Consider the following 13,095-nt stretch of genomic DNA (forward strand, 5'->3'; position numbering starts at 1 on the left):
CTAACTTCGATAATTGCTTGGAGAATCTTGATAAAATTCGAAAATGATGTGGGGAAGTTGATCTAGTCCTGAACTGGGAGAAGTGCCACTTTATGGTGAAACAAGGAATAGTGTTGCGGCATGTCATCACAGAGAGGGGGATAGAAGTTGATAAAGCAAAGATTGAAACTGTGGAAAAGCTACCTCCTCCAATAGACATCAAGTCACTAATAAGCTTTCTCGGACACGCCGGATTCTACAAAAGATTTATTAAGGATTTCTCGAAGATAACAAAACCATTAACACTTCTGTAGAAGGATGTGATCTTTGAATTTAATGAAGATTATCTCCATGATTTTAGAACTTTAAAGCAATCACTTATCAGCGGGCCCATTATTCAACCTCCAGATTGGAATTTACCTTTTGAGATAATGTGCGATGCGAGTGATTATGCTGTTGGAGCAGTCCTTGGGCCAAGAAAAGAAGGAAAGGTACACGCAATTTACTATGCTAGCAAGACTTTAAATGAGGCTCAAATAAATAATGCAACTACATAAAAAGAATTGTTTGTTGTAGTATTTGCTTTTAAAAAATTCAGATCATATATTGTGAATTCTAAAGTAATTGTGTACACCGACCATGCTGCAATTAAATATCTTTTATCCAAGAAAGATGCTAAACCACGTCTGATTCGTTGGATATTGTTACTACAAGTGTTTGATGTGAAAATCAGAGATAAAAAGGGGTCAGAAAATGTGGTAGCTGACCACTTGTAAAGGATGTACCAACAAGATGATGGAAAGGAGCCTATTGAAGATCGAATGAGGGATGGACATTCATACAGAATACTTAACAAGGATGATTGGACGCATGACATTATTAGAGCAATAAAAAGAGCATCTTTGCATCATTTGGATAGGAATGAAAGAAGAAAAGTTGTTGCTGAAAGTAAGAAATACTATTGGTATGCACATTTTCTATATAGATATGGAGCAGACGGAGTATTGAGAAGATGCATTCCTAGAGAAGAAAGAGATGCGGCGCTTAGAAAATGCCATTCATCGGAATACGGAGGACATTATGGACACTTCAAAACTCAAGCAAAAGTATGGGCAAGCAGATTTTATTGGCTGGAGATGCATGAATACACAAAGACGTTCGTTGCTACTTACCTAGAATGCCAAAGAATAGGAAATCTAGAAACTTTATACCCTTAAACTATAATTTGCAAGTAGATCTATTTGATGTTTGGGGCATAGACTTCAAGGGACCATTCTTAAATTCACATGGGTATGAGCATATCCTGGTTATGGTTGATTATGTGTCTAAATGGGTGGAAGCTATTCCATTTCGAAAGGCATTGATAGAGGAATCAATTCACATGATCAAGACGATGATATTTCCTAGGTATGGAGTGCCTAGAATATTGATAAGCGACGGAGGATTGCATTTCATAGGAAAAGATTTTGGCAAAGGTTTGAAGAAATTGGGGATTGAACATAGAGTGTCTATAGCTTATGATGCTCAAACAAATGGCCAAGAAGAAACCTCAAATAAGTAGCTCAAAGATATATTGAAAAATACCATAGTCAAGGAGGGAAAGATTGGTTGAAGAAACTAGACGGAGCACTATGGGCGTATAGGACAACACATAAAATACCTATAGGTATGATCCCGTATCAATTTGTCTATGGAAAAAATATGTCATCTTCCTGTTGAACTTGAACATAAAGATTATTGGGTCATAAAAGAGATGAATCTTGATGTTGATGCTGTGAGAGTAAAAAGAAGCATTCAAATAAGTGAATTGGAAGAGATGAGGCTTATAACTTATCACAGTGCAAGCATTTACAAGGAAAGAATCAAGTGATGGTTCGATAAAAGGTTTCACAAGAAGGAATTCAAAGAAGGGGATAAGGTGCTATTGTTCAACTCCAAGTTCAACCTCTTCGTAAAAGGAAAATTAATGAGCAAGTGGGATGGACCATACGTGGTTCATTTTGTGTCACCTACCAGAGCAATAACAATCATGGACGTCAAAGGAGATCAATATATTATGAATGGACAACGGCTAAAGGTATTCTTGGAACCAGATGTCATGCCTATCAATTATGTTAATGTCTATACCATGGAGGAAGAATGGCCACGTTAAGCCTGACGACACTAAAACAGGTATCTTGTACATACTCTATCTTAAATTCTGTTATTTTCTTTCAAATTTTCTGTGGGACTTGAAAAGATAGATATATTTTTAGACGTACGTGCTGCTACGAAAAATTGGGAGGCAGAGGGGCTGAAAACCCCCGGGCCAATCGGCCCAGTAGCCCCCAGGCTGATCGGCCTGGGAGGTTTTCACCTCTGATTCGGTTCCCCCTTTCCCATCTTTGGTAATGATAGAATATGGAAGTGAATTTTTGCGGGAAGAGGTGAGGAAGTTTTTGCAAATGTGTGGATCCCTGACCAAGATTTCAAGAGTATATAATGAGGCCAATTGGAGCTTGAGTTTCGCATCTACACAAGCAATTCAGATCCACCAAATTAGAAAAAAAAGTGCAATATCGACGTCCAGGAGCTCGGGAGATGAGAGGGGGCAACAGCCGGCGAAGGAGGAGGCCAGGCCGATCGGCCTGACCTCCCCAAGCTGATCGGCACCACCCCCTCCTTTGGCCGCCACCTTCACCCTTCACATGGAAGCCAAGAGGTGCGAGTGGGGTCCCAAAACTCTGCCAAGGACCGCTTGTAATGCTCGCATCAGTGTTGGAGGCAAGACACCATCTGGAAAGCTCATGGATCGCAAGTTCATCGTCCTCTCGAATGATGATGAAGCAACCAAGAAGAAGAAGAAGGAGGCCGTCATTGCTCCCACAAGGCGTTCAATAAGGCTCCTCGGAATCAAGCGCAAGAGGTATGTGGAGAAGACATCCGAGTACTCGCCGGGTGACTATGGAGGTGATAGTGATTTGGAGGACGACAGGAGCCCCGGATTGTGGGGTGCCGCAGGCCGTGATGAAGAAGAAGATGACACCATGTACTGGGATTTGGCTGAAGACAAGAAGGAAAGAAAGGAGCAAGATGGCCGCCGTCAAGACAAGGGCAAATAAAAAGATCTAGAAGATGACGGACCATAACCGGAGGAGCATGATCGTACGTGTTGCACCGCTTGTATAAAGAACATCCACTACCTCTTCGACGCCGTCGATGACATCATGCAAGCCTTGCAAGCTCTAGATCAAAAGGTAGAATATAATGATCGCCGTTAGGAGGACGACTTCAAGTTCTTGCAGAGGCAAGTGAGCAAGCTCTTCGGGATGTGCAGCAACATAAGGAAGAACATAGCTCATGGCAAAGGAAACAGCAACCGTCCCATATGCAAGCGGTGCGGGCAGTGTCACTAGTGCGTTTACGAGCGTCTTTTCGTTTGTACTTCATGTAGTTACGACGAGGACGTCGTAGATTTTAAGCGTGGGGGGAGATCACCGCTCATAAAAAGTTTTTGGATCTAGTTTGGTTGAGTTGAGTCATGTGAGAGTCTAAATTAGTGTTTTTATTTCAATCAAAAGTAGATTAAATAGTAGTCTTCTTAAGCTTCTGGGAAGACTTAGGCCCAGATCGCTACTTTAGTGTCTTTGTGAGAAGAAGCATGAAAAAAATTCAAGGATCGTGCGAGTGTTTTTAGTGTCTACCTTGGTTTGCTTGTCTTTTACTTTGTCTTTGCAACATTGGATCATGAGCATTGTCTTGAATTCTAAATCTTTATTGTGGAGTTTAGTAATCGGTTTGCTTATGCAATACCCATGCTTTATGATGATCAAGTGCTTCGGTTTTGATTATGCTTTATGAGTAAGGCTTGAATTGGAGGTTATTTAAAATTTTATTGCTTATCTAAAACCTGTGCAAAAACAAGATTGATCAAAATCTTTTAACCAAGTTGAGAGTTATTATTTATCCTACCCAATGCTTAAAAAGATTTATTCGTACCACCATAAGCAGAATTGATGCTTTGAATTGAGTTAGGATCACTCTCACTTGGTTTGCTTTAATTCTCAACATTGATCATATCCTTTTTACCATGTTTGATTGCTAGCCTCGTCAATTTTAGTAATAAGAGTTCTTCACTGGAACAATCATATTTTCTACTGAATTCCTAAACCCGAACCATAAATTTCCTAATTTTATTACCTATCCCTTGAACACAACCCAATATACGTAGATCTGTTCCATTTCTGATCGAGTTTGATGAAAAATAAGGAAAGAAACAAGATAAGGAAGCTTCACCACAAAGGAGAGCTAGAGGGGAAGAAAGGAGAGGCCAGGCTGATCGGCCTGGGGCTTCTTTGCCTTGTTTCGCGTGCAGAAAAATCGTTGAAAGCCTCTGGAAGGATCTAAAACTAATTTTATGGTGTGGTGTTCAGAGCAGGTTCAGAGAAAAAGATATAAAATAAAAGAAAGAAAGAAGGGAAAGAAAGAGAAGAAGTATTGAGAAAAGGAAAAAGAAATAATAAGTGAAAAGGAAGAAAGAAATTAAGGAGGAGTTTTATTGTCATGAAGATCAAGAAAAGTGCAAAGGAAGATGATCTTGTTTACGGAACGGATTTTCATTCCAACCATGTGTAATCTAATGACGAGAACATCGCTTGCGCCTCAGAGTCACTATTTTATTTGCCTTTGCACATGTCCACCATTCTATATCTTCTCATTCTTAAAAACCTCATATTATGTGGATATTCTTATGATCATTGGCTCGGAAGGTAGGCAACCGTTAGAGAGTTTTCTTAATTCGATAATACAAGTGTTGATTCTAGCTAGCCATATCCAAGCTCCACCATATAATTGAGTGACCTTTGAGAGATGAGAGCTTGAAAGAAAATAGGATAGCTACCTTTTATTTAGTGACATTTGAGCACCTAGAAAAGAATTCATGTTTCAATTTTGTTACAGTGAGATTGTTTTATGACGAAAGAAAAACCCTCCGAAAAAAGTCGAAAAGTAAGTGTAGTTGATTCTTGAAATTACTTGGTTCTGAATGATAGCTGTGGGGGAATCTTTGCTTAGGTAAATATTTGAACACCCATACTTTGGTTATCTTTGCTACTCCTTTGATCTTTTGTTTGAAGGCTAGGTACTTGACTCGCTTACTCAGGTTTAATTCAAGATCTTTGTTCAACCCTGCTAGAGAATTTTATAGTCGCCTGACTTGCTCGAGGACGAGTAAGAGCTAAGCATGGGAGGATTGTTGACGCTCATTATTGACACTCTTTTAGTGCTATTTAATTAGTGTTTTCATGCTTATTCTTATACTAACCTGTCACTTGGCACCTAAAATAACCCCATTATTGCATATGTGCTGTATTTTGGAGCATATTATATTTTGGTAAGAAATACGACATAATCAAGGAGCTTAATGGATATTTGGACATGGGTCGTCGAGGGAAGCCAGCACGAGGAAGGAGAGGACCAGAAGGGCCAGGAAGAGCCCAGGCCGTTCGTCGTCATTTTTGATCCAGTTGATCTACAGGGCGTCCTTTACCCCAAAATTCATCAACATGTGTAAGATTATAGGGTAATACCTCTGTTTGTCCTCGGGGTTGTATGGAGATCTTGATTTGTAATCGTCGAACCTTTGGTTAAGATCTGTTTTGTTATCAATCATATTTTGATGATGTTCTTTCATATAAAGGCTGACCAACACTACTTTGGGTTGCTTATTTGTTTACCTAGAATAATCATCTTGACGTGTTTCTTATGTTCCAATAGTATAGTGACAGTATTGCGGGTGAGAAAGTGTTGGGCATGGTTTACAACCACTCACGATAACACTTAGATCTAATTCGTTCATGCTTGGTGATTGCATCTACAAGTGATCCTAGATCCCTAGGACAAGTGTTTAATCTATCTTGTTTACAACCTTTACTCTCTATCCATCTTAATCTAGATTGCTTAGTTCTTTTGTTAGCATAATTATATCCTATATAAAGAGTTTTCGGTTACATCGATTAGTGCTTAGTTAAGTATGCAAATCTCTTGTTCTATGGATTGATAAACCTTGGGGGATCTCTAAGAGAAAAACTACAACTGATCTGTGCGCTTGCGGTTCACAATTTGGCGTGCTAATTGCCATCAACAAACTTTTCTGGCCCTGTTGCCGAGGAACAAGTCAGTTTTTCTATGTTTAACTTTGTATTAATTTTTTGTTAACCTCTAACATCTAACTTTTTCTCTATAAAAGGAAATCTTTATTTTTGTTTTTGTGTCTAGATGGCTCTGATCCATGCGCTTGCGGTTCACAATTTGGCGTGCTAACTGTCATCAACATACCTGACACCTCGCTTATGGTTGGCCACATGGCCCAAATGACCCGCCACACACCAAGACGGCCCGCGCCCTGACCTCTGGGGCAGACGGGGGCACATGGCGTCTCGCCGACCTCCCATCGGTCGGGCCTAGTGGGAAGTATCATCTAGCATCACGAGGCACCTTGGCGGACCGTGACAACAGGAGCACGTGGGAGCCACGCCGATGGGACGGCCACGCCCCACCTGCCCGCGTACGATTCTGCGCCAGGGACGAGGCGAGGCGAGTTGGCATCGGACTGATGAGTCGTCCAGTGCTGCCTCACCCTAAGAACCGCCACCCACATGGCCCCAGCAAGGGGGCCATCATGGCCCATACGCCATGCTAGGGGTGGAGCACTGTGGCGCTTGCCCACTGCCACGTCCCATCATGAACTGAGCGGTAAGGCCACACCCGCCTCGACACCAGCTTGCACCTAAAAAGCAGGACCCTCCATTAGGGGGGCCAAGGCTAGCATGGCATCAGGATGTATTGCTCAATCCAACAGGGGGCCATCGAGGCCTAGGCGGCCGCCCATGAGCCCCCGTACCGCATGGGGATGCATGTCGTCCTATCTCCTGTAATGGGAGTTGGTGGATGGAATGACCGCCACGAAAAGCATAGTCCCTTCTACGATGCACAGGACCCCAACGCTGCACAGTGCCCACTCCATCGCGCGGCGCGGGATGACGGTGCCCGAAATGCTAACAGGAACTAGGGCAGGATGCGAAGCAGGACCGCAAGGGGCCGACATCCACCAACAACGAAGGAGCGCCAACCACCTTCTACTGGAGCCCTGACCACCAGGGCTAGGGGGTCCCCTCTTTCTCATTGTTGCCCAGCCCCCAACCTATATAAGGGGAGCCGGGTGCTCTCTCCCAAGACTCACGCATACACAACACACCACACTCGCACGCTAGCTTATGAGCACCCTGTTGTAAGCCTCTTGCGCACTTGAGCTAAGAAACCGACTCCTGCTAAAACTGGACGTAGGGATTCCTCCCGAACCAATATAAATCCTTGTTCTTGAGTGCAATCTATCGGGAGCGAGGAGAGCGCGGTGTAAAATCACTTGTCGGTGGTACGAAACACCGACAGCATGCATGACTGATTAGTCCACCTGAACACTTGTATTTTAGAAACAATTGTGACGTCGCCATCCTTCCTTGCGACCTTGCACATCTCATGCTTGCAACATCGCCGACCCCACCGACGACGACAGCCAGCCTCGATGGTGACCCTACGCGAGAGAGCTTGCTTGGTTTCCATTCCTCGCTTGGGCGAGGAGGACTAGGAGGTTCCTCGATCGTGTGGGTGGAGAGGAAGCCGCAGCCGGATCCAAATCATCCAACTCGACGCCACATGTTCCAGCTCCCAATCAGGTATGGTCGCCGGAGGAATCAGCTTATGAGTAATCGCCAGCATGTCCAGTGTAGTGCCATGGACGACCTCTCTGCCGGAGTACGGAGGAGTGAAGGGAAGCGGAACCTAGGGTCCTAGCATTAGGTTGTAATCACGCCAGGCAAGATGACCCAAGGGCGCAGACCCCACCACTGCACTACGCCCTCAACATACGCGTGATTGCTGTCGTCGAGTGGCGCGGCCAGAACCACGCGCGTGCGACACAGGCGGTCGCACAATCTGCAAATCCGTTATAGCCGAGCTCGTCTTTGCCAGAGACCAGCATCAGGCACCCCACAGACGACCCTTCCTCGAGCACTTGCTGCATGGGCTCCCGAAGGGAAGCGGCAAGGGTGCGGGTGAGTGCAACGCGGATGCCGGCGCGCCCAAGCTCGTCGATGGGGAAGGCAACGGCGTCCATGCCCGCAGTGAGCTCGCAGGTGGCCTTCTCGTACTTGGAGAGCTTGAGGAGAGCACGGCGGCGAGGCGCACGCGGCGGTCGCCACGGGAGGAGTCGATGTGTGCGATGGGCTTGGCATGCTCGCGGGCGAGCATGGCGTCGAAGTGGCACAATAGGGGTGTCGCGGGCGCAGAAGCGCACGCCCGCAGACGTGTCAGAGGTGGGTCGTGGTGGCGGACGCGGCCGGTGGGGCGTGGATGTTTGATGTTTCGGTTTGGCGATGTGATGTGTATGTTGTGAGCCTGCGAGGCATGAAGTATGAACGAGGTAGGCATGTAGTATCGCGTGTCTGCGTGTGCCGTTCTGATTTACACTATTGGGAAAATAAAATTGGTTTGCATGAGCTTATATATATTTAAATATCACATGTATTTATCGAGATAAGTTATCTTTTTTTTCAGAGTGACTAATCAATTTTCAGTAGAATGTTTTGCATGTCCAGCAGAGTGTCTAATCGATTCAATAGTGTTCTTGCATGTCGAGATGAACGGATGATCCTTCTGCTGCCTATACGGACAAAGGACCTTTCAATCAACCTAGAGGTGTTTCTAAAATTGGTTACTACTCAATATGGTTTCCCTTGGCAGTTTCATACAATAACTTACATAATGATACAACAGACCATTGTTCCCAATAGGTGATAAACACACTATATATTACTTCATTTATATATGTAAAAGCACACTATATATTTGTACATTTCTACATGTATAGGATTTACCGTGGTCAAGATGACAAAAACAGGTGTTACACTTTAGAGGTATTTTAATTAAAATATATGGGGTCACATATGATTTTCTCTACACTAAGTTTACCACTTAACATGCTAATGATAAAATGTATGATGTGATGAAATTTGATATTTATTTTTCCCATAGCAACGCACGCTATGCCCTGGCGTACATTTAAATTTTAGAATTTCAAAAAGAAATAATATACATAAATTGTATACAATGTGTTACTTTTATTCTATACAATATGGTTGTTTAAAGGGATTTGATGATAGACTAACCATTTCAAAGGAAAATGCATTTCACGTTTGAGATTAAACTAATTAATCATCTTTCCATTTCATCCGAAAATGTTGTTTTTGTGATTTGTAATGAAACAATTAAATATTTATCTTTTGATTATCAGCATGCTAAATCTATTTGGACATTGGTTCAAGTGGCTTCTGAGTTAGCATCACCTAGATATATAATTTATATGCTTGATAATTGGCTAGCAGGCATATGAAACAAGAAAAGAAGATTCGTCTTTGTAAGAGTCCCTACTTTTTTAGGCAACATGACGTACTCTCATAACAAGTTGTTTTTAAGAAAAAAAATGATTTACATCTGTCATGTAAGCCTCTGTACAATTACAACGTGACGACACAAATGAGACCAGTCATTCGGCAAGAAAAGCCATGAATGTTGTCCCTTTGGAGATTTTTATCGAGTATGGGTAGAAAAAGCAATAACATATTTTTCTTACTATTTTTCTTTCATTGTATAAATTCGTTTTCCTTTCTACTTTGTGGTCAGCTTTATGTGCTGAGTATGATGTGATGAGTCGACTGTGTGCGGTTACAGAGGTTGGAGATATTTTATTTTTCTAAAAAAATCTACCCATTTTATATGTAATTAAATTGTGACATATGTCATTCATATAACTGATTGGTTTTGCTTCCTCCTACTTCATCTCAACGTCGATCTCGCATTAATCCATCCAAATATTCTGATGAGCCCAAAGTTTTGACAAACCTGACCGACGGTTAGCATCTCCCTTATCTCCGTGCTGGTTTTGGAGGCTCGGCAAAGAAACCAAGCTCGCGGCCCTGCCAGACACGGCACGCCCTTCGATTCCCATCCGTAGCTTGCATTGCCAGCTAGTTTACGTGGGCTTGTGATTCGTTTTCTCTCTCCTGTCAGTTTGCTAATTTTGCTTGCTTGGTTGCATGCTGGGCAGAGATTTCTCCTGCCCAACCAACCGCGCATACGAAGCATGACCTCCTCCTCCACCCTCTGCTGCTTCCTTCCCCTCCTCCCATCTACTGCTACTTTAGCTGCTCCTCACCTAGCAGCTTCCTCCCGCAAGCTCGATCATTCGCGGGCAATGCATGGATCTCTCTCCAGCTTGATCTTCTTCTTCTTCTTCGCTTGACTTCTTCTCCTTACACCCACTTCTTCCACTGTGGCCTACTTATACCTTTCTTGGCTAATCGATCTTGATCCGACGCGATCGACGTGCTTAATTAGTTCCTCACATCTTGTTGATCCATCGATCCATCCTCAACCATACCATGGGCGATGTGGTTGTGCTTAGTAGCAGCGCCACTCGGCACAGCTGCAAGGTGTGCCGGAAGGGCTTCCCCTGCGGCCGATCGCTCGGCGGCCACATGCGCTCGCATTCCCTGGCCGAGGTGGAGACGGCCGTGGAGGACGACGCTTATAACAATGGCGAGGAGCAGCAGCAACGGCGGGGCTCGGATTGTGTGATGGCTCCGGGCGCCGGAGGCTACGGGCTGAGGGAGAACCCCAAGAAGACGCGGCGGCTCTCGGGACTCGATGGCGGCGACGAGAGCGGCGGTCGCCAGGACGAGTGCGGCCATGGCGACCGCGGCGAGCTGCTCTGGCCACGTGCTCCGGAGGTGGACAACGAGCGCTGCCATGCGCCCGGAGTTGGGTTCGTGGAGGTGGAAGAAGCGGAGCGGGAGCAGGAGGACGCCATGCTGATCCCGGCTGAGCCGGCTGCCGGCCTGATGCCGGCGCCGAGGCGGAGGCGGCGTTCTATGCGCGTGCCGGCCCCCGCGCCGCCACCTGCGTTCGACAAGGAGCCGGAGGACGTCGCGCTCTGCCTCATCATGCTGTCGCGCGACATCCTAGACCGCCGGGACTCCACGGATACGGGGGGCGGATACTCGCCGGAGAAGGACAGGAGGAGGAGGCGGGACTACCACCACGACGCCGACTCCGACGACGCCTCTGCTCTCTTCCAGTACACCGACATCGAGATCAGCACCAAGATCAACAAGAGGAAGCCTAATCGCAGCCTCGCCGGCGACGAGAAGCGGGGCCGGTACGAGTGCCCCGGGTGCGGCAGGGCGTTCCAGTCCTACCAGGCGCTCGGCGGCCACCGCGCCAGTCACAAGCGCATCAACAGCAACTGCTGCATCGCCAAGGCCGCGCCCGATAAGCCCGAGCTAAGTGTGGAGACCAACGCATCCTTCAGCACGGCGTCGCTGGACACCGAGTACACAGCAGACATCACGAACAACACTGCGGTGGTGGCCTTGAAAGCAAAGCCACCGAAGGCGATCAAGTTTGAGTGCCCAATCTGCTTCAAGGTATTTGGGTCAGGGCAGGCGCTCGGCGGGCACAAACGGTCGCACTCAATCGCCGGCGAGCTATACCAGCACGCACCTGCTGACGGAGACGCTGGCATTGATGAACCGGAGCAGCCTATGATCGCTGATGGGTTTCTTGATCTCAACCTGCCAGCTCCAGGAGCTGAGGATTGAAGCATGGCTGGTTGCATTGGGTACGTACAGACTATTCAATTCATTCTTCGGAGATTGGAGTTAGAAGTGAGCCTGGGGGAATAAACAATGCAACTTGATAGTTTCATTGGATTCAGCAAGCTATTTCAAGCTATTGTTTTACTAGGTTCTTTTGTTCTTCTGCATATGAAGAGAATAATAACCAATAATAAGCATTTCATCATCTGCAATTGGAGAAATGGAACTGATAGAATGAAAGGCTTTCATCATTATCTCGCTCACTTTGAGTTCAGTCAATATTTTTTTTTCATTTTTCAGATGACTCTGCTTTGCTTTGTTGTCTCTGTATCTGATTTCAAGTGTTCATGAGTTGTGCTATCCTTTTTACTGGCTAGAACTAGAATTCAGAGCGAGCAGTAGCAGCCAGCTGACACAAGGACTGCATTCTCTTGATACTAGTGGTTGGCTAAATTAGGCAAAGATTGAAGCAACAAACAGATCAATCGACCCCTCCCTTTCCATCTCATCATTTCTCCCTCTCTCTTTATGTGACACACACCTGACACAAAGAATGAATTGTGACCCACCCTAACAGAAACAATGGGGGAATAAGAACGTGGCAGAACCCAAATTAATGCGGCTTAAATGTGCTAAATATCGTCTTAAATGCGATCAGACACTTTAAAGATGGCAGTTTGCTGGATTTCACCTGATACAACCACGTATTTGAGATCGAAACAAGCATGCAAATACTCGTACGAAGACGAGCCCAGATATTATAACAATCCAGATAAAAACATCACAGAGGTCCATATTTATTTATTACAAACCGAGTTCAATTCATAAAATGGTTCAGAGTTCAAGTGCAGCAGAAAGAAAAGATACTCTAACGACGATACATGACATCATGGTGAAACCGTCCATGACATCACTCACCACGGTCCTCGCCCACCGAGAATGTGTCCCACTCAACCGTCCATCCCGGAGGGAGCTGGTACGGCCAAGTCAAACTAGCAACCATTTCATCAATTTCATTACTTGAAAACAAAGCCACAAGCAAGATTGAGTATACTAATACTCCGCAAGGCTTACCGACAGGTGGTATCTAATCCACTCACTCCTAGATATGCAACCCTTTTTTACTGAGGGGTTGTTTTTGCCAAAAGCTTCTAAAGTGGGTTCTTACTTCAAGTTTTAGCATCCAATCTAGTAGATTAACCATTCTAGAAAAGTATCTATTCTAAGCAAGCATGGTAAAACAGTCAATTTAATCAAGCCTCAATATTTAGTATTATCATTGTTCATCTTCTTACTCAATGCAGCATAGTGGTCAAGCAGTCTCAATAACTGCGAGAAACAGACGATTCGAATTGAATTTCTTAACCTTGCAAGGTGGACCTAAACACACGACATGCGCATACCGTAATGGGTCCATGCATTATCA

General features: G+C 45.0%; 1 protein-coding gene across 1 annotated transcript; it reads left to right on the top strand.

Moving 5' to 3' along the window:
• The first annotated feature begins 10,182 nt into the window (after positions 1-10,182).
• Positions 10,183-11,749, top strand: LOC101761629 (zinc finger protein ZAT4). The gene has a single exon (XM_004986836.3). It carries the CDS (start codon positions 10,455-10,457, stop codon positions 11,670-11,672), a length of 1,218 nt encoding a protein of 405 aa, XP_004986893.1. The 5' UTR covers positions 10,183-10,454; the 3' UTR covers positions 11,673-11,749.
• Positions 11,750-13,095: the final 1,346 nt, after the last annotated feature.

The sequence above is a fragment of the Setaria italica genome, chromosome IX, assembly GCF_000263155.2.
Source record: "Setaria italica strain Yugu1 chromosome IX, Setaria_italica_v2.0, whole genome shotgun sequence".
NCBI lineage: Eukaryota > Viridiplantae > Streptophyta > Magnoliopsida > Poales > Poaceae > Setaria > Setaria italica.

Coding starts and splice junctions, on each gene's coding strand:
- LOC101761629 (XM_004986836.3), top strand. CDS start 10,455: ATGGGCGATGTGGTTGTGCTTAGTAGCAGCGCCACTCGGCACAGCTGC.